Source organism: Tauraco erythrolophus, chromosome 28, assembly GCF_009769465.1.
Source record: "Tauraco erythrolophus isolate bTauEry1 chromosome 28, bTauEry1.pri, whole genome shotgun sequence".
Classification (NCBI taxonomy): Eukaryota; Metazoa; Chordata; class Aves; order Musophagiformes; family Musophagidae; genus Tauraco; species Tauraco erythrolophus.
Window position 1 is genome coordinate 5,271,938 of NC_141492.1, and position 21,890 is coordinate 5,293,827.

At 55.3% G+C, this 21,890-nt stretch overlaps 1 protein-coding gene across 1 annotated transcript in view; it reads right to left on the reverse strand.

Annotated features, from left to right (window-relative positions):
* GNG7 (G protein subunit gamma 7) overlaps positions 1-21,890 on the reverse strand; it is a 57,254-nt gene that overhangs the window by 3,503 nt on the left and 31,861 nt on the right. The window contains 2 exon segments of the mRNA XM_086627920.1: positions 909-969; positions 971-1,024. Coding sequence (XP_086484046.1) covers positions 909-969; positions 971-987 — 78 coding nt within the window. The 5' untranslated portion in view covers positions 988-1,024.

Genomic DNA, 21,890 nt, shown 5'->3' on the forward strand with positions numbered 1-21,890 from the left:
CTGGCCTTGAACGTCTCCAGGGATGGAGCATCCACCACCTCTCTGGGCAACCTGTTCCAGTGTTCTACAAATCTCAGGGTAAAAAATTTTTTCCTAATATCCAACCTGAATCTACCTCCCTCTATTTTAAAACCATTACCCCTTGTCCTATCACAACTGGCCCTCCTGAGCAGCCTCTCCCCATCTTTCTTGTAGGCCCCCTTGAGGTACTGGAAGAATAGAGTGGAAGATCCCGGAGGACCCAGTCTCCGACTCTCGGGGGACGCTGTGGCTGTGAGCTCATTACCTGCTCCAACCCCCCGGTGCCAAAGGGAGTTTTATTCCTGGGGCTCCTTTGCTGACCCAGCACATTGCTGGTGAGCCGGCACGGGGCTGGGAACAGACTCCAGTTTGCTAGCCCGGATAACTGCAGCACAAACCAACCTTCCCCCAGGCGTTCCGCTGGGAAGGGAGGCGTTCCGCTCTCCCTTTCCATTTGCAAAACGCAGCAGCTGCGAAATAACCGTGCAGAGAGAAACTGCACGGGGACAGTGAGGCCGTCCTGCGGAAAAAATGGGATAACAAGACCGGAACACACGTGAGCGCGTCCTGCGGAGCTTCGCTGGGTCCGGCCTCTGCGGCTTCAGCGCCTTCGCAGGTGGCACGTGCCCGGCTGAGCACCAGGAACTCGCTGCAGTGGCCAGTGTGCCCTCGGATTGCCCCGTCACCTCTAACAGCCAGGAGAAGCTGCCCAGGCTGTGATCTCCCAGGATGGGCAGTGCCCGCAGGGAAGGGTCTCGTCTAGAAACGCTGCGATATCTGAGCCGGAGACATGGCAGCAGCTCGAGGAAAACCCAAAGCACTTGCCCAGGGACCCTGCCCGCCCCAGACGCTGGCACGTGCCGCCCTGCTCCAGCTCCTGTGCTCACCTTGATCCTCTCGATGCCAGCTTCGATGCGGAGCTGCTCCACAGCTTCCGGGCCTGCGCTAGTTGTTAGTTGTTGACATTGTCTGCCATCGGCTCCAGCCCCGGCACGTGAGAACGCTGCAAAACAAGGAGGGGGACAGGGGGTTGGCATCGGGCACGGTGCCGCCGTGCACCACCTCAAAAAGGGTCGTGCGCCGCGTCCTCACCGCCAGCCACGTGCAAAGGGCTCCCACGAGCTCTAAACTGATGACACCAACTTAACGTTTCCTGATTTTTGCTGCAAGTTCTCCTTTCCTTGAAACAAGCACTCTCGGTGAGTTCTTTCAGGCTTTTTTTATTAAAAAAACCAAAAACAAACAGAAACTTGCCGATGAGAGGGGAAAAAACGAAACTTTCTGCAGAAAATCCTGCCAGATGCATCCAACCGGCCGACAGGAAAAGAGAACAGAAATTTTCCAGCCCACGCAACCTGCCACGCAGCGCCCGCGGCGAGGGACGCGGCTCCTGGGTGTTCATCCTCCAGCTTTTCATCTGCTCGTGGCACCGCTGCCATCGGCCTGCGCCGACTCCTGCGCCAGGATTTCCTCTGCTCCGAGCGGCAACTAGAAACGCTCGATGCTGTACAAACCCAGATCTATGCTATTTATCCAGAATTTTGCAAACTGATGTTCCTCAAAAGAATAGAGTAAGAAATTAAGTAGGAGCGACAGATGGTGCCAGGCTGGGTGGCGAGTCAGGGCTTGGGCAAGGGGCAGAGGTTTCTCAGATGGTCGAAGCACTGATGGAAGCGGGGACAAGCAGGGAGGCACGGGCACAGACACGGGGGATACAAAAGCACGAGAGGCACCAACAGCTCAGGTCTCAAATGAAATTTCCACAAAAATGGTGCAAAATAAGGGCCTGGCTGAACGTCGGGATACGAGGGAGAGCACCGCAGGGCGAGCGGAGCAGAGCAGGACCGGAGCTTTGCCGCGGCGCAACCCCTTTCTGTGCACCGAGGGTCTCGCGGACCCCGTCCAGCTGCCGACTCTGCACCCGCGCCCAGCTGCGCTGTGCCATGGGGATTCCATGTACCCATCGCCCAGCCGGGTGCAACGTGCCCGTGGGGCCATGTCCCTGCGATGGCCGCGCCGCAGCCGGGCACCCCGGCAGGGGGAACGCAGGCGGTGAAACAACCTTCCTCGAAATCCAAAAGCAGCAACCGAAGAAGTTGTCTCCGAGACCAAAATGATCCATCACTGTCACTCGGGCCGGTGCCGCGGGGCAGCAGCCAGGGCTGCGGCACGCCGGAGGGCAGCTCCGGCCACGCCGCCCCGCGCCGGATTCCCTTGGCCAGACACCGTTCTCAGGTCATGTCTTTACGGTCATCTCGGTGGGGCTGCTGCAGAGGTGGCAGGAAAAGACTTCCCTGCCCTGCCCGGCAGTGACTCAGCCCCTGACCATTCCCTAACGGCGCGGAATACCGGGAGAGGGCTGCAGCGGTGCCACCTCCCACCAAACCATTAGATGATGCCAGGAGGGGGAAAGAGCCAAAGCAAACAGGGGGTCAGCCACCAGCGGCGCTCCCCGCGCCCGGCCAGCCGCCCACCACGGCCCTTCTGCGCTGGGTTTAATTAGAGACTCCTCCAGCCTCCTCCCAGCACCAGCAGCTTCAAAGCAGATGCTGAGCCGCTGCCTTTACTGGGAGGGAAGAGAGGGAGGAGTGTCTGCCCCCATCTCAAATCCGAGCAGACTCGAGCTGTCTCGCCTCTGTTTAGACGTTAAGGGAGTTCATTCCAGACCACGGCGGCGCTCTCGGGGATTATTTCTCTTGGCAGCAGCGCGCAACGTGCGCTCAACTTTGCAATCCCTCAACAGCGCTCGGCGTCGTTCGCAACGCCCAGCGCCGCGGGAGGGAACAAACGGGGCTTCGGCCAGTGCTCCCAAGCCCACCACGAGCCCATTCCCCGAATTAGCAGGGTTATTTGGAAATCTCCGCCTCCCAAGTCCTGGAAGACGTTAGTCAGGGCGACACGGGAAGCCACGGTGTCGAAATAAAGTCTGGTACTGTGGAAACTGGGAGAAGGAAGCAGGCTGGTCCCTGGGAAGGACCCTCCTCTCCTGCTCCGATCTGAAGCATTCCAAAACAGCGCAGGCAGCGTCAGGATGGGGAAAAGCTCCATGTCAAAGTCAAGCTCTCTCTGAATCCGTGCTGTGAACTTGAAAGACCTCCCTGCTGCAAACAGATCGCTCCTCATTGACAAAACAATTCTTCACCTGGATAAAGAGTTAGCAGGCAGCTGGAGGAAAAAAAAAAAACCCGAGCAATCAGATATAATTTACGTTTGCAGCAGCACAAGATCACCTGCTTGTACTTTCCCGGCTTCCTGTTTATGGAACAAGGCTGATGAATCAGCCGAGGGCGCGTTACTTAAGGGAACTTCTGCCGCAGACGCGCGGCCCGTGTCCCTGTCCCGCACGGGGGGGACAGCAGCCCCATCGCGCTGCACGGGGGGACACCAGCCTGGCACTCCGCACCAGCGTGGAGAGTCCTGCTGCGGGGCAGGAATTAGCAAACTGCTGTCTCAGAAGCCCTTGGCAAGGGGGAGAAGTTTTACTTCCAGTTTCATGGAGTCTTTGCAAAGCCAGAGCAACACTGGTAAATCGGGAATTTTGCTTCCCTGGGTCACTACAGCACCCATTTGGGTGCCGCTCTGCAGCCCCCCACCATCGCCGGCCACCCCGCCAGACCCCGCTCGCCCACGGCAGCGCCGCGCTTTGCCTCTGCCGGTGTAACGGGCAGCGCCGATCGCCAGCGAGCACGGGGTGAGCGGGGTTATGGCAACAACATCTGCAGCAGCAGCTTCTGGCTCCTCCTGGGCACTGCCACCAGCAGCGCCAGCGCAGGGCTCCCTCGGCGGAACCGGGAACCGAGCGGGCAGCGTCCCGCACGCTGCGCTGCCGGCACGGCTCCTCTTGGCAGCGCCTGAAATTTCCAAGTACAAATTTCAGCGGCTGAGCTCCCGGAAAGGTCAAGGGGAGTTTTGCTGGATGCAGAATCCGCCTCCAGCTGCAGCGGCTGCGCATCCCGTGTGTCCCTAAGGCTCCTTGGCAGCTCCCGGTCCAGACCTGCCGAGCCGGGTGGAGGTGGCTGTTGGCACAGGTTGGGTCAGCACTGGCACCGCAGCTGCGTGGGTCCGCAGAGGGACCTGCATCGCGTCCGAGGCTGGCACGGGCCAGGTAACCCGGCCACGCTCCGGGCCCGCTCTGCCCCACGGGAGTTTAAAACCGGCTCGTTACCTCGGTGAATAATATGTAACGTATGTGTGATGGAAACCAGGATGACATGCAGGATGCGGCTACCTCGTCCCTTTTCCAATCTTTATGGTTCAAAGAAATCAGCATTTGGAAAAGGACGAGGAGGTGAGGTCCACAGATGGGGCTGGGGAGGAGGCACAGGACAGGAGGACACGCAGGACTCGTGCGCATCCTCCTGTCTCCCGCGTTGTCATCCGACCGCGGAGAAATAATCCGTGCAGCCAGGCTTCCTTCCTGCCAGGTGGGCGAAGCCTTCGGCGTTCGGCCACCACCGAGCTCCTCCCGCCCCTGCCCGCAGAGCACCCGGTGCCCGGCCAGAACGGACTTTGCCTTTCCCAGTATCTACTCATGACTCTGCAGAACGACAACGCTCCTCGCGTTTCGCTGAGTCACCGACAGACTCCGTTCAGCAGGGAACAAATCTTCCCGCATCTTTGCCAGAGCACCTTCTGCCCTCCTGGCTAATCCATCTTCAACTTCTCCCCGGCGCCGTTCCTGGGAAGGACAACTCAATTTTGGGCAGCGACTCCCGCTGTTACCGCGACGTGCGTTTCTCACACTGTCGTGTAAGCGGTTCCAGGAGGGCTGAAGTCATCAGACCGTCCTGCAGCTCCGCGGGCTGCCGTCCCCGCTCCTCCGGCAGCGGAGCGATCCGGCAGGCGGCTGCAGAGCTACGGACAGGGCTCGGGCTGCAGCAGGATTTCCCACCTACGTGGTTGTAGGACGGGGTATGAAAAATACCGCTGCAGTAAGTTAGAGAATTAATAAAAACCAAGAGAACGTGAGAGCACGGGCAATGATACATTATCCAGTGGCGTTTCAAGGTCAATGCCAACAAAAGCAGGAGCGAGGGAGGGTTGTGAAACCTCACAGCGAGTAAACAGGGAGCCCGGAGCGCAGGCGAGGGGCAGAGCAGACTCAAGCACGAAGCAAACAAGTCCTGAGTTACACTTTGGCTGCAGCACGAACACCCCGTGAGCCCTTCTGCCTATTTTTGGAAAAGCACTGGAGGACGGAGTCCCAGCAGTTAGGTTTGGATAAATCCCGGAACGATCGGGATTTGCTGTTTTGAACTGGTTTGTGTGTTACCACCTGAAGCAGGTAACTGCACAAACACCCTCGTCGAGGTCAGGTTTCACCATTCAACACAAGAATTTAAAGGGTCACAGCAAGCGTTCCCGCTGCGTGTGACCAGGATGTCCACACCGGACTGGTTTGCACTCCCAGTACGGAGTAGCTGTTCTGCACAGCCCTCTGACGTCAAAGCCAGACTGACTTGTGACTCGCACACAGCTTTGCTTTTCCATAAGCTAATCCTTCACGTCCCAGGTTTTACAAAGGTAACGATTGGGGCGACGTTAGCGGGGGAAAAATCCCACCCGGAGCCAGCGCAGCGCTTGAGTCAGACGCGTGCGGAACGGCGGTGACAGCAGCGCTGGCTCTGACGAGCCGTGACTCAGCACGAGCTCCGTGTCGGAGCAGACGCCTCCTCCGCGGAGCATCTCGGCCCGGCTCCGAGCAGGGCTCTGCCTCTTCAGCCCTTTCATCCGTTTCCCAACCCCGTCCCGGCGGCGCTTTCCCGGCTCCGCTCGGAGGCGAGGGATCCCGCGGTCCTGTGGCACGGTGCGAGGTCGCTGCGGGATGGGGCTCAGCACCCTGCACCCAGCTCCGTCCCACCGAGGGACCCTTCGTCCCACCCTGCCCTCGGCGCCGCACCGAAACCTTGCAACAGGATCCAGGTCCCGAGGACGAAACTGCCGCCCTCGGCACCGCGGCGTGCCGAGGAACCAGGCGTGCCTTAGCATGCCGCCGGTCTGCGCCTCGCGAGTACGGCGCGGTGCCGCAAGGCTGGCACCCAAAACTGCTCCTCACTGACTTGGCACAAACCCCTTTCTCCTTCCCACCATCGGTGCCACCTGCGCGCTCCCACCCGCGGCCGCTCCGGCCGGAAGCGTTACGCCAGGAAAGAAATATGCACTGATCCCTCGAGTTTCTGAATTCTTCCCATACTTCTCATAGCTGGAAGCAGCCGCTCCCAGCAGGCTAAACGAACACGCCAACACCGGAATAACTGCCGGAGTTACACTGCTTTGTCTTTCCCCCTTCAGATTAAAACCAAGCCAACCCCATGAGATCCATGCTTATGGAGCTGCCCCATGGAAAGCACCGGGAGAGCACGCCCCTGGCACCCAGCGCGGCTCAGAGCCCGCAGCCAGGCCGGCTGGAGGAGCATCCTCATCATCCGGCCTTCCTCCCATCACGGGGGACGAAGGTACCAGCGTACGCTGAGCCGATGGAGGGATGCGGGGAGATGGTCGGAGCAGGAGAATGCACTCCTGGACTCCAGCCTTAACCAAACTGTGCATTTAAAGAGCAGCCGGACCGCCGGCAGCGTTTCACCGCGGCACAGCACGCGGGCGGTCACTGGAGGGCGAGACATCCCGGCACTGCTGAGATGGCACCAACTCCAGAGCCACCGAGGTGCATAAAACCATCTCCCACAGGATATGCTGGATCAGCAGCCCCATCTGGCAGCCAAAGGGCGTCCCACCCTAGCCAGAGAGGCGAACCACCAGCACGCAGCCCACCATGCCCGGAGACCAGTGTTACTGGGAGCTCCCTCCCCGACGGAAGCCGGCAGCCCCTCCGTCGAGGCCCCGGCTCGGGGCCGGGTGCCCGCCGGCAGCCCCGGCACGGCAGCGGAGCAACGCGCACCTTGCCGGAGCGATCCCGCGCCGAGCCCCGCGCCAGGCTGGTGCCAGGAAAGGGGAGGGGGGAGCCTGAGACTGGTAACCCAGTGTGCACCCGCTCGGTGGTTCCTGCTTTTAGAGATGACCTCATGCTTTTTTGGAACAGCGAACGGCTGTTAGGGCGATGGCATTTACTCCTTGTCTGGGCAGAACAAAGCCGGCTCCATTTTTCTTTTACACTTCCTGCATCAGTAGCTTAACAGCTGAATGAGCTATTGAATTTTTTCCTGAGTGCAGCAATTTTCCCTTTTTTTTTCCCTTCCCCTCCTTTAAGACCTCCAGATTTCTATGGCGTGGGACAATACTCGGGGGAGCTCAGCGAGGAGCTCGGCCTCGGAGCCATCCCGGGCTGGAGGAAACGCTCCTGAAAGAGGCGGCGGTGGGAAGCGGGGGGCTTCGCTCTGCCTCTTGCTCAGGACGAGGGTTTATCCGCACGTCGGCGCCGAAACGCTCCAGCTTATTTCCCACACCTTGTCCTGCATCGCCTGCAGCGTGACGGGCACGAGGAGCACGGCAGAGGGGCAGGGACGCCAAAACATGCCACTCTGGCAGCCAGACCAGTTACTGAAGTGCCCATAAGCTCCTTTAGATTTGCAAAACATCCCCTCTGCGCTGTCCCTCCCCAGGTAAATTACAGCCTCCTTACAACAGGTTGTAACTAGGCCACGTATTTTAAGATACTTCATGTCCCTCCTGCAGCCACCAGAAGCTCCAGCCCAGCAAGGACAGACCCTTTGGAGCTGCCGTCACCGGGGCCGAGCCTTGTGCTCCAGCCCCTTTCTAAAACATCAGAAGCTTCAAATCACATCATTAATAGACCAAGGAAAGCTTTTATCCTCAATTTCAGGTCCATACTGAGAGCAACTGGTTTTTGGAAGTTTATTTTTCCCCCAGGTAAGTCTGGTTCCACATAGAAACAACCCAAGCCAACAAGTCCCAGCTTTGAGGTTTTTTGACACACAAATAAATTTGCTTGTGTTCTTCGTGGATACCCGTGTGACACGTACCGGGAGGGCACGGGTCTCAGATGTGCAGCTCTGTCGTTACCAGAAGATCCATTAATTGCTTAAGTATTTTGTCCCTTGAACTGCTCTAGTTTCAAACTGGCCAAGGATTTTGGAAGGAGAGAGCATCCCTAGAGCCGTGTAGCTCCGTTTCCTTCCCATTAAAGGAAACGATTACCTGGCTGAGAGAGCGTGAAATCCTGCAGGACACATCTGCCAGCAAAGCTGCAGAACGTTCAAGAGACCTTGTTTCCAGGGTAGCCTGAAACACCCCCCGCCCCCCAGTTAATTCAGGCTGTCGTAGGTTGGTCTGGCTTGAAACTCCCTCTTCTCCCCAGTTTATCCGCAGCAGCCTTGGTGCCAGCTGGGTGGAGAGCTCAGGCAGGACCTGCCACGGCAATTACACACAACCACCACCCCGGTGCTGCAGATCGTGTACCCTGAGTCACTGCAGCACATTCCAACCTTATTTTTAGACCAGGGTTGTATTTTTTTTTTTTTTTTTTAAAAAAAAAAAGCAGAGTGCAAAGGTATTTACATCGATCGTTACCTGGCTGCCACACAACCAGCAAGGGACTGGGTTTGAAACGCAAAGCCAGGTGGACTTTGTGCACCACCTGCACAAAGCTGCAGATGCATTCGTGGTGCACGGGAGAACCGGCAGCGGCAGCGACCGTGCCAGCCAGCCTGCCCGGAGGGATCCGGTTACCCTCCGGAAGGTCTGGAGCCACCACCGGCCTCGTGCACTGGTCCATAACCCAGGACCAAAGCTGGGCTTTAGTCGAGGTGCTCGAGGGCTGGTGTGGGCTGCGGGTTGGTAAATAAATCAGAACTTGCACTGCCACGTCTGCAGCTCCGCTCAGAGCAGCCACAGGGAAAAGACCGAGGGGAAACGCAGATCCCTGCACGCCCGCAGCCAGCGCTCTCCGCTTCCCCCGGCGCGGGGCTGCCGGAATCGGGCCCCGAAATTCCGCGGGAGCGACTCGTTCCCCGCGTGCTTCAGAGCGGCTGTGGCAGCGTCGGCAGCAGCCGGCCGGGGAGGAAGGACGAGCAGAAAAGCAGAACAAGCTCCAACGCCGGTTCCGATGGCCCGTGCAGGTGGGGTCTGTGCACGAGCAGCCTCGGTGCTGCTGCAGAAATCACCACCCACCCTCTCTCCGGCACCCCAAAACCTCTCACCCCAGCCCAGCAGTACGGCCTTTCGCTTTCCACCTGCTCCGTTCCAGCCACCTGCACGTCCCTCTCCTGCTCCTCGGAGCCTGAGATGACGAAGCCGTATAAATGCCATCCCTCTGCTGGCAGAAACCATCATAAGAGCCCCCAGACCCTGGATCTCCTCCCCAGCCCAAATGCCTTCTCTTCAGACTGGTGGAGAGGAGAACTTCCTCCCTGCTCTTCAACATCAGGTTGTAAATTCCCGGACTTCAAGGACCATCTACAATCTGCTGCTCCACAAGTGTCTCAGCGAAGCGTTCATCACTTCTGCGGAGATTTTTGAACTGGAGGACACTTATGATCCTTTAAGTAAACAGATGCTCTTCAAACACCTTCGTGAAACGCGAGCTAACCCATCTCGTGATCCTACCCAAAGGAAAGGGACGGCAGAAGGAGCACTCCACATGGAGCACAGGGATGATGGCTGGGATGCAGACTGGCTCCTTGAAAATCGCCCGCTGCCAAGTCCCGGAACCTTCGCGCTTTGCTTACGCGATGCCCAAGTGCAGCTGGTGTCACAGACAAAACGCCCAGCAAGGCACCTGTCCTCTCCTCCCAAAAAGGGGCTACGAGGAGTTAACCCCATGTTTTGGAAACTGCTCTGGGTCAGTGTATGTCTTAGTACCAGCAAAACCAAAAATTGATCTGTCCGTGCAGACACAGCTCGGCTCTGGCCTTCCCGCAGCCAACCCAGGATCCCAGCACACCAGACCCCGCTCATCCCGCTAAAAGGGTGAGTTCTTCTCCATGGTTCTGCTCTCAAGTTGGTATTTTCCCGTGCAATCGTTTCAGAAGTGATTAGGGATAAGTTTTCAGGTCCTCCAGTCCAGAGATTGCCCCGGCGATAAACACAATTCCAACTCAGGAATTCCTACCGATTCCAGCGGGCAGACTGGGAACTAAACACGTCCATCCTGGGCAGACCAGTGCGGAGCTTGTCCCTGGCTGGGAGGGCTCGAGAGCAGCTCCACGTTCAACGGGAGGGCATAAAGACCGGGCAGGAAGCGGGGCTGTGTCGTGACACGGGAGTATGAAGTTAGAGAAGGAGATAAAAGAAAGGGAAGTTTAGGCTGAGTGTCACGAAGCTTCCTGAGAGTTTCCCATTGCTCCCGAGATCTGAGCTGGGAACCGCTGCAAGCGCCAGCGTTCCGGACACTGGAAGCATCTCATTCCCTTCTGTTCTGAGTGTACAAAGGCTCTTCCAGTGGCACCATGAGGTCACACGGATCAATCGGCCTCGTGTGCGAAAGTTGCATCATGGTGAGATCAGCAGATGTCACGGCACCGGCCGTGATGCAGCCGAGCCTGCAGCCAGCCCGGCACTTCCCTCCGCGGAGCAAGTCCTCGGGTGCTGAGTGGGTGGAAAGGTTTTGAAACGACTTTTGGGTTTTCTGCAGATGAGCAAACGCCCCAAGAGGGAGAACCACGCTCGCCTACCCCAAACCCCAGTGCAACACCGACTGCAACACCACGCGGACGCGATGCTCGCATCTTCCGCTGCAACCAGGTGTACCCCGGCCTGCAGAGCAAAACGTGGACAGACAGTGCACGGGGGAACGACTGCCAGCTGCACAAAAAACACAGCTGCACAAAAATCCACCCTGTTCTAAAGCGGAGACCCTTTGGCCACCGGTATTTGCACCCACCCCATCTCCTCCTTCAGGCTCTACCTCCATCGCCGCCCGCTCTCGAGGTTTTCGGCACACTTTAACACCAAGCCTCCACTTTTCCAGCTGGGAGGCCCAAAACCAGGCTGGAAACGGTAAAAGGAGACGCCGAACTCTTTTATAAGGGAAAAGGAAAGACAACAGAGATGAGGGCACAGGTCTGAGCCACCTGGCACAGCTGCTGTGCTTCGGTGGAGAAAGCAGCAGAGAATTTCCCCGCCAGTAACGCACGGCTATTAAAAGAAACGAGTCCCTGACATATCCACACTCTCGAGTCACCCTAATGCCCAGATAAAATTCCATCCCTTAAAAGCCATCTTATCACAGGAATAAGTCTCTTTCCTGCACAGCAATATCCTCCTGTGCCACACGAGCATCCAGACAAATTCCGAGCCGCCTCCCTGCCTGCAACCCGGGAGCAGAACGCTTTGGCTTTTTACCATCTCAAACTTCATTTGCTTCTCCCCAAAACAGGATCACGTGTCCGGCCGCACGGAATTTAAGGCAGATTACAAGAAAACCCTAAAATAAGAATTTGAGTGAGGGATGGCCTTTATGAGGAGCATTGTGCCCATTATAGGCTCTATTCAGCAGAAGATCCTGGGACCTTTGCAGGGCTGCAGGGGGCGGCTGTGCTGAGCGAGCCCGGCGGAGCGCGTTCATTGGGCTTCGCGCAGCTCCTGCGTGCAGGGGATGGAAAGGGCAAGGAGTTTGGTTTCAAGCAACTCCAAGTTTTCATTGTGGAAAGAGTGTTTGTGGGAATTACATCAGAACCACAAGCTACAATGTACTCATTGTACGGCTCGGCGTAGCTTGGTCAACGCTCCTTGGGAAGATAGGGAACTGGTAAATAATCGGGGTAACGTAGCTGGTAAGAACCTTCCCAGCACAATATGCCCTTCAGCCACCTTTTTTTTTGTGTTATGGAAAAAGAAACAGGGTTTGTTCACTACACTGACTGTAGCTATTATCCCTACGTGCATCCAAATCGCGTTTCGGAGCAGCTAAAAATACCCTTGCAGCCCCGTGAAAGCAAACAGCAGTTCACCCTCGTTCCATTGTTTCCAGCCAGTCTGCAGCGACACTGTCAGCCCAGTATCCTGCCCCAGCAGGATCAAGCTCAACCAGCCAGATGAGCAATCCCTCCAGCTTCCACCCAGGGTGTTTTCCCGCGGAACCGGCGCTGACCCGCCGCCGCAGTTACAGTCAGCGGGGAGGCAGCACGGAGAGACCAGACATCTGATCCCACACACGTGTGAATAAGCCTGGAAGCAGAATTCACTGGAATTTAACCTTTTATGACTTTTATACACACACACACACGAGACCTTTCGTTACTACTCCGAGGGCCGAACTGCAGACGGCGCGGTCTGAAGCCCTTCCGATTCCCCCGGTGCCACGGCAGAGATGGTCATCCGGGAGGCTGCGGTGAGGTCACCCGATGCTCGAGGACACGATATCCCACACGGAGGAACTGGGGCCATCTGCTCCCGCGTCACTCTTACTTGTTGACCTTCAGACCAGAATTCAAGGCTGATTTATTTCCTTCCAGGCGCTCGCCTGCGCTGAAGTCGAGGAGTTCGGGGTGAAGTCTCCCCCTTCAGCTCACTTTCTGCAACGTCAAAAATCAGAATGATGAGCAGCACGGGTGTCCTGGGAGGCTACTGGAATTAAACCCCCCAGCCTATGGTGGGAGAGGTTTTTGTGTGTTGGATTCAGTTTCATTCCAGCGTCTTTGCACAGAGGGAGCGTTTGCAACCACCAAGCTTGGGAAAAACACCTCCCTGAGCTTCTGGCAAAAATATTTACTTAAAAATTAAATGCCTTCTGTTCAACTGCAGGAAGATAAGCGATCCTCTTTGTATGACTGTTCTCTGGACAAGCGTCACAGTCCTGGGAAGCAGCGTCCAGCTGACGCTGAGCAAACAAGAAAAACGCTGAGTAGCTCGTGGATGAGCTCGGCGCAGCACAGAGCCATGAAGAAACCTCTCCAGGAACGGAGCCAAAAGTGTTTCAGCCTCTTCCGTACCACTCGAGAGGCCGTGCAGGGCTGGCTGCAGCACACCTGCACCAGCCTCCAAAGAAAGCACAGAAATCATCAGTGTTTATAAATATGGAAAGGGTGACTGGCACGAGGATGGAGCCAGGCTCTTCTCGGTGGCATCCAATGACAGGACAAGGGGAAATGGAGATAAGCTGGAACAGAGGAGGTTCTGCTTAAACACGAGGAAGAACTTCTTCCCAGTAAGGGGAACAGAACACTGGGACAGGCTGCCCAGAGAGGTTGTGGAGCCTCCTTCTCTGGAGATGTTCCAAACCCACCTGGACACGTTCTTGTGTGATCTGATCTGGGTGGTCCTGCTCCGGCAGGGGGATTGGACTAGATGATCCTTTGAGGTCCCTTCCAATCCCTGACGTTCTGGGATTCTGTGAAACCACAGTGTGTTTTCGGCTGTCAGAGCGTTGCCTTACGCTTTGCCTATTCAGGCAGCCTTGTCGAAGCCACGTTACCAGAACCGGGGCGGTCGCAGTACTCGGCTCCCGCCGACCGCGTCCGCCACGACCGGCAGCGACTGAGAGGTTGGCCCTAAGGCCAGGCGGTGTTTGCGTCACACCACTGCACGTAGGAAGTTTTGCTTTTTTGGTTCTGGTCTGTCCCGTTTCGAAACACGGTGGTATCTTCACCTCACGTGAAAATAAGAACGGTCTAAAGGATGATATGAGGAGCTGCTAACTCTGTTCTGCAAAGCAGGGGGAAGAGTCAACATCCCTTAAAATAGAACCGTGTACTTCTGTGCCAGATTCCTCGCTGCTCTATCAGCCAGACAATCCCCCAGAGGCCCTTGAAGAACATTTCTTAGCAGAACTTCTAGTGCCTTTCAACTAGCACAGCTTGAAACATCGACTGGCATTTGCTTTACTCTGGCGAAAACACACAGAGCTGGTTTTCCAGGTTCACAGATGAACTCTTTAGCGTGAGCCGCTCGTGAGGATTTATTCACTTTGCTTTAAACCGCAATTATTGCCAAGGAATAGCCACACGAAAACCTCTTTACTCAGTGCATCTGCTCCGGACACATCTGGGTCACACCTGCTTGCTTGACCACCAAAGTTCTTCTGCTTTTGGTTTTGCAAACGCTCTCTGCTTCTGCAGCGCAGAGTCTCCAAAGCTGCGGGTGAGGCTCCTCGTAGGAGCGAGGACGTGAGCAGCAAAGGAAGCACAGGAGGGCTTTCCAACCCCGAATCCGTTCTTTGGCAGCTGCACCTTGAGTCAGCGAAGAGATGAGATGCACCCATACCTGCACGGAGAGCTCGAGTGCCTCCGACCTGCAGCGAGCTCCAGCAGGAAACGCTCACTCGCTGCTTTCCCTACGGAGCTGGCTGAAAGACACAAACGAACTCGTGAACAGCGCTGGAGTGGAGCAAGAGGGGTTTCAAGGGGAAGCGACCGAAAGCAAAAATCTCTCCAGACATAATGGTGCCATCAATGAATCAAGACAACCGTGCCCTGAAAATCCCAGCGCCCAGACGGACTGTTGCTAAAGAAAGTTCGGTGTCGCAACACAGATTAAGTAACGCATTGACTTGACAGCCATGGGCAATATGTCCAGACACCAACTACAGACCTCGAGCGGTGAGAAAAGAGCAGTTTCCACTAACCTAACCCCTGAGAGTCCTTCGGTGACCCTGAATCAAAAAAAAACACCGTCCCTGTTTGTGTTACTATCTCGCACGCTGACAGAGAGCTCCTTACAGCTAGGAGCAAGGACAAAAGCCATCCAGGATGGAATGAAGCAACCTCTGTGACCGTGTAATCGCTGGGACCCCGCACGCACTGCTGGGCTGAGCTGAAGTGAACAGGCACATCCTCGTAGCACGCGTGGAGGACTCATCTGGAGGACTGCGTCGCAGCACAACATCTGCCCAGCACCACGGCACAGCTGCGCGGCTCCAAGGTTTGCGCTGGTCATGTCTGGGTATGCGCTGCGCTAAATACACGTAGTTTTTGCTAATACACACCCAAAAATCTGCTGGCCTCACCCAGTAATTAGCACCCTGTTGCTAACTAAGCCTCAGAAACCCAAAGTGAGAATCTTTTCCATAAGGCAGGAATCTCATCTACACTGGGAAAATTCAGACCCCTAATTCCACACTGGCACTTCTGAAAAAAATCACACCCTCAGTGTTTAACAAAAACTCAAATTCTTAACTACATGCTTCAGAAATAATTAAAAGCCAGAGGCATCCTGAAGCTGGCCGGGCTGGTGCAACACTTGCTGTGAGCTGAACTGCTCAGGGATGCTCGTTCACCGCCAGCCACTGACTGCAGAAGGGGCTCATTGGCATTTGGGGGCCAACTCCTCCTAATTTCATCAGCAACGTGAGTGACCTTTTGCAGCAGAGACATCACATGAGCGTAAATCCTCCTGCTTTCTTCATACACCCACAAACCACCCTGATCCGAGCGCAGTCCTGTGACCTTCCCTACTCATCTTGTTTTTGTTAGTGGTGCAGAGGGCAAAGACGATGCTCAGCAGAAAGGCACAACGGGGCAGTGGAGCTGGGGGCTCCCCTCCCTCCTCAAGTCAGCTGCAGGCGAGCAAAAACCAACCAGGCTCGCTTCCAAACGCGGTGAGGACACAGCACCATCAGCCCGATGACTACTTCTGCACTTGTTTCAACCCCCAAAATAATTACCCTAAAAGAAAAGGCCAGTATCTCCATGTGACTGCAGCGTCTGTGCGGCTGTTTTCATGCAAACCCGGGTCTTTTGGTAATACTGATGACTGCACCATCATGTGAGGGTTTGCAACAAGGAGCAACTCCTACATCGGGCGCTGGAATCCGCTGGGCAGACAGCGAGAGGAAGCAGAAGGTCGTTTTCTTTTGTCTCTCTTACAGGAAGAGAAGTCACGTTGGGCTGGCAGCGGTTCAGCTCTGAGCTCAGGGTCGGGGCTGGGAACGGCCGGGGAAAGGCTGGAAATAAGGCAGAGAGGCTAAAAAAAGGCACTTACACGCTGTGCAAAAGGGTTGGGGCAGAAGGCACGTGAGGGATCTGCCTTCAGGTAACGGGCAACCTTTGGCTCCGGGACTGTTTTCATTGGGCTGGGGCTCACATTTAGAAAATCACCTACTACAGGTCAGAAAAAGCAGAGATACACCGAGCATTCCCACTTCCCTGAATTTATGGCATTAAGCAACCGCTGCTGTGCAGGTGCCATCCTTCTCTGCTTACCCTGGGCATACCCCAGCACCGCGGGCGCCCGCTCACCCGCACCTTCTCGTCCCAGGGTGCTGCTAAGTCAACCCTTCACCGAAATTCTGAGAATCATTCATTGGCACTTTTTCCCCCCAGTTTTTATTCACACCCTGGACAAGGAGCACAGTTCTGCGGTTGCTTCAGCCCCGTTTCTGTACGAACTCACTGGCCAAACGACAAGAAAAACGACTTATGTGCCTGGCTGCTAACGCGGAACCGAAAACCAGCGGAGGGCGAAAGCTTTCCTTTTGCACCATCACCATGCGAACACCAGCGTCCGGAGAAGGGGTGGCACTGGTGGCACCTGCTGGGTGGCAAAGCTGGAGGCAGAACAGTGTCATGGGCTGTGGGGCTTGAAACTGCACTTATCCCAGAAATGCAGGTATTTCCTTCCGGGGGTGTCTGAAGAGGAAAACACAGGACACCAAGAATATTTTTAATAACTTGGAAAAACGAGTCTCTAACCCAGGAGGTCTGCTTCGAATTACACTGTAAACAGATTCCAAGGCAAAATACACCATTGAGTAAGAAAATCCCCGGTCTGATAAAGTCTGATTGAAGAAACACATTTCTGTGTACGCTTGGCTGAAGCACAACGAACCTCCTGCCGCTCCTGGGAAGCAGGAACCTCTCCAGGTGACTGTGCCGGGCACCGGGGATGCCGGAGCGGGCACCTCATGGTGTCCCAGTATGGAGGCACTGGACAGAGCGGATCCGCACCGGTGAGGGGACCCACTGGGGAGGGAAGAGCCTGACACTGGGGAATCGACCCCTTGCACAGACAGTGCCTGGCAGCTCCAGGAGTGCCCGCTCTTACCTACACATGGACCTGCTGTGACCAGCCCTCACGTGTACCCACTTTCAAACCCCAGTAAGAACCTTTTGTTCCCGTTTGCTTAATCCGCATTCAGGAAGTGTGTTTGTGGGGGAAAGAGGTGGTCAAAACACCTTGCAGACAGAGCAAAAACTGTTTAAAAGTTACCCTTTCTAGCTGTTTGGACCTTCTTGCTTTGAATTCTCTTAAATGACTGGAAAGTTGAGACAGTAAGGGCTCCTAAAACATTTCCATGTAAAGTTGGATGACAGAAGCCGAAATAATCAGTGAGATTTACACCGCCCTTACGCGGAAAGCAACGAGCACATCTCACACCATCAATCCAGACCTTTCTTTGGTGGGAGTGGTGACTGACAGCGACGGCAAATGCGAAAAAGGAGCAGTCAGCCCAGTCTTCCCATTGAAATCTGCAACAAAATACCAGACTGCAACTGGGTTTAGTTAAAATGGGAATAAGGCACTTCTCTTCCAGAGCAGGAGTACCTCCGGACGCGGAGCTGTAATGCTGTGGGCACAGCCCGTGGGTCCGCACGCTCCGCAAGGGCAGCAGCTTCCCGAGCAGGCGAGACCTCGGGCTCTGCCTGCCCACCCCGGGACGTGCCAGACAATTACATCTCGCTCCCTTTAAAGAAAGTTTACACAACAGCGACAGAAACGCTTTTAAACGTGGTCCAAAAACCCACGTATGCTGAAAAGGTATTAAAATCCGCACCAAATTTAGATCCTGCTTTGCCCAGCCAGTGAAGAGCCTGAACAAACATCATTACCCCAGTAAAGGAGAAAGAATTAAGCCTTCTTTACTTTTGGTGTAATCATTCCAAGTGGGAATAAAACCCGACGCAGTGGCCTGGCAGCTGGCTTATGGCATCAGCACCTCCATCGAGCTGGTGATGCCGAGGTTTGGCGTCAGGACCAGCTTCCCTAGTTTCAAACCAGATTAATTCAAACTGGTACGTGGTGAACCCGAAGCTCAGTTCGACTCCAGAGCACAGGGACGGCCTGAGGCTGGGAGAGCGCAAGTGACCGAAGCTGCTCTTTATGGACAACTGTGTCAAAAAACAAAGACTTAATCCAATACCACTTACTGATTTTCCCAAGAAAAAACGGCCTCAAATGGCCACAACACGTACATACCGCTATCCACTACTCCTGGAAAATTCCTGGGAAAACAGAAGAAAGAATAAACATAAACGTTCAACGCAAAGTGATGGAAAAAGTCGTGTTTAACACGTGCAGGCTCTTCACAATGATGAAATCCCACAGTCTGTGACACCGGACACGGAGATCTCCCCCTCTCCTGGGGATCGCCCGCGAGCACCGGGTTCATCCAGCCCCGGTCACGCTGGCGCTGACGGAGGCGCCCGGCACAGACTGGAGACGACAGACGCGACGGTGAACGCTGACGGCAGCGGTGACACTTCCCAGGACAGGAAGGTATTTGGTGGTGAGCGGAGCCGGTGCCCACGGCGCGGGCAGCGAGGGACGGGCAGATAAGGGAGAGCCCCGGCGGAGCAGGACGGGGCATTTTTCACATAGTCGGCATTCCCGGGGGAGGCCGTCGCTGCAGAAATCCCTCGTCCCAGTTAATAAAAACACATAAAAGGGAGGAAGAACGAATCAAGCTTGCTTAGCCACAACAGCAGGTACAACACTGAACTCACTCTGCAGCTCCGGGTGCTGCTCCGAGACTCTGGGTGGGATTGCACGGAATTTTTTAAGGTAAAAAAGGCGTCACACAAACCCGCTCATCAGCACCCTGCCCGCCACAGACCTCGGCACATTCGCTCGTGTCCACGCAGTTTATATCACACTGGTGTATTTTTAAAGGACCTGTTTATAAGCTTCGGCTCTAAATACCCAAAACAGAGTTGAAAGCCACAGGAAAACTGGAAAACCATAACCTCTGTCGCGGCAAGTTAACCCAAACTGGAACAAATGACAGGCACCGATACAGGAACCAACGTGATTTTCTGGCTGCCCGTCTCAGTGCATTCAGCAGTAGGGCACAGGCAACAGGAAACTCATATCCCATGATAAGCTCATTTACAGAGGGATTAGTGGAATTTTACCCGTTTTCTAAGTCATTTACACAAACACACGAAGCGCCGTGCCGGCACGGCGTGCCGAACACCGTGCCGCTCGTCGGCTGCGGCACACGACAGCACGAGGAAAACTCTGGGCTTTAACCACGGGTGTTTTTCGTGGCTTTGGTTGTAACTCGCAGGGGCAGGAGCCCCCCTGGCACACGCTGCCCCCTGGCACACGCTGCCCCCTGCACGGAGGAACTGAAGCTCGTGCTGGGACCCGACTTACAACAAGCAACGCCGAGCACGCTGCTGCACACACGGCCGGCATCCCGCGCCGGAAGAGGCTGTGAATTTTGATGTCTTTAAGAAAACTTAACTGAGATTAAAAGCCTCATGGAAAGATTTCTGTCGGCTTTCGCGTTGGCAAAAACCCTTTTACCTTTAAAACGACTCGGGAGCCAAGGCCAGCCTGGCTGTGTGCCCCTAAACCCCAATTTGCACTCCTGCAATTTCGCACTAATTGTGTTTGGCAGAAAAGGGACCACTGGTGGGTCTGTTTCGGGTGAATCGAGGTGCCACCTGCCCGGTGGTGCTACGGCTGACCAGCTGCAGAAAGCCACTGTCACCGCCGAGACGCTGCCTCGCCGGGACCGAGCCTGGACACGGATCAGGGACTCAGCCGAGGAGCACGCGCCCGGCGCTGTAATACAGTTGTTAATCCCGGCTAATTAACGCCGCCGTTCCGCAGGCGAGGTGATGAGGAACACGTCACCAGCGCGTGTAAAAGTTACAGATTACACACCCCCCATTAGCGCTGTCAGCTTCCACAGCTGATCCTGCTCCCCTCCTCCTTGCTCATTCCAATAACTGTTTAGTCCAGGATTTCTTGCCCAGGAACTACAGGTTGTATTTTCAAAATTAATTTAACTCATTTTCTTGTATTTTTCATCTTAAACTCCACTATAAGTTCGCCATAATACCCTCAAAGTGCTTAAAAAAACCTCGGGGCTTAAGTCCCAAAAAGCACACGTGTTAAAGCTCCAGGCTCTCCGTTCAGCTCACCGAGCGCTAAACGTGGATCGGGATGAGGATGAGATATTGTACAACATGCAAACCACAACGGCCACCTAAATGAGAGTTTTATTTCTTCAAAATTTAATTGCAAGCCCTGTTTGCAGCACTGAGGGCAGACAGCCACGGGGACGGGCCAGCCTCTGCCAGCAACACGAGACCCACTCTCCAGAGGACTGTTGTCACCCTTCCGAAAGAACGGGGTGAAATAAAACAAAAATATTTGTAAAACGTAATGGGATTTTTTTCCACCGCCGCTGGAGAACGTTTTTCCGGCAGTTGGCCAGCACCACTTCAAAGAGCGAAAAAGCACGTGGTTTTTGCACAGCTTTGTAGTTCAATATTAAACACACCAAAAAAAAAAAAAAAAAAAAGCACGGGGCTCAGCGAGGCAGCCAGGCAACCGTCACTTTGATGCAGGAGAAAGTACGTCAATCGGCTGCATCACTGCCGCGCTCCGGGGTCGGGGAACCCTCCTCCAGCCTCTCCGTGCCCACGCGGCGAGCGCCACGTTCCGCTCCCCTCCCCGGCACCGCGGGCTCGGCCAGAGGAGGGGGAGGAAGGCAAAAAAAAATAAAGCCCCAAGACATCGTTTTTCGCTCCAGCGAAAGGACAGAGCTGAGTCAGACGCCAGCTCGCAGGCGGCGGGGGGAACGCCGCGGGGGCCGGGGCCGTCCCACGGTGCCGGCCGGAGGAGGCACACGCAGGGATGGAGGATGTCCCTGGAAGACCTCGAAACGGGGATGCAAACGATCTCGTTTCATCTCTCTCAAAGAGCCTTGGGAAGAGGCGGTCCCGGTGCAGCAATTCCCCAAGCATCGTAAAAATGGGAATAACCCAGGCAAAGCACATGGATGGCAGCCGGGTTTGTGCTGCACACACCGGGCTCTCGTGCAATTCCGTTTTACTGGGACCATTAACGACACGTTATGGGCTCGTTTTTGCAACTGGCTCCTGACTGTCTGCAGAACTGAATTCAGGCGCCTGAAAAAGACGGGTCTTAAGCAGGCACCAAGAGCAATTTCGAGCGGCTCCGTTTTGCTCGGAAAGCTAATTGTCAATTCCTCACATTCCAAGTAGTTAAAACTGGATGCCAGTCTCCCTTCCCGCTCGTTAACCTGCTCGAGTCTGGCACTAACTTAGCTAGAGCCAAAAAGACCCAGACTTGAAGCTTTCCTGCATTCTGGCTCTTCGATCCGATTCCTGCTCTTTTCTCAGCAGGTTTCCAAGCCCCTGCAGCAGGTTGCCACGGGGCAGAGCGCGACAACAAGTTTTCCGCGGCAAAAACTGCTGACTACCTCCGTCAGCACCTTGTGCAACGGGAACCCAACTCGACCTGCCTGCGGATGCCACTAAAAGCCTGATGTTATCGCCCAGAGGTTTGATTTATACCAGGCTCAGCTCAGAAAAGCCAAGAAAAAGCCCTGCAGATTTCTTGTTCCACCGCACACAACGTTCCCAAAGGACTTACAGCAAAAAGTGGGAATTAAGAAACATGACACAGGCCCCTGCTGCCTCGTCGGTGGCAGGTGGAGGTTAATCCTGGCAGTGAGCTGAAGTAATATGGTTAATTTAAAAAAGGGAAAGTCCTCCTGCTATACAAGACCCTCAAATGACTGCTGCTGTTTGCCAAAAGTTCCTCATCCACACAAAAATTAATTAGACAGCGCTGCACCTACCTGGAGCCTCCTATACTAAAAATAAAGGGAAGAAAGGCAGGATTTAGTGTCTTGTGTAAAACGCCTATTTGGGTTTGCCGGGGTGGCCAAGAGCTGTTTCGATATCCGTTGCTACTAGTGCTAAAAAAAGCCTGCAAGTACAGCCCTTGGCATCGTGCGTCTCCTCCTCCTCCTCCCG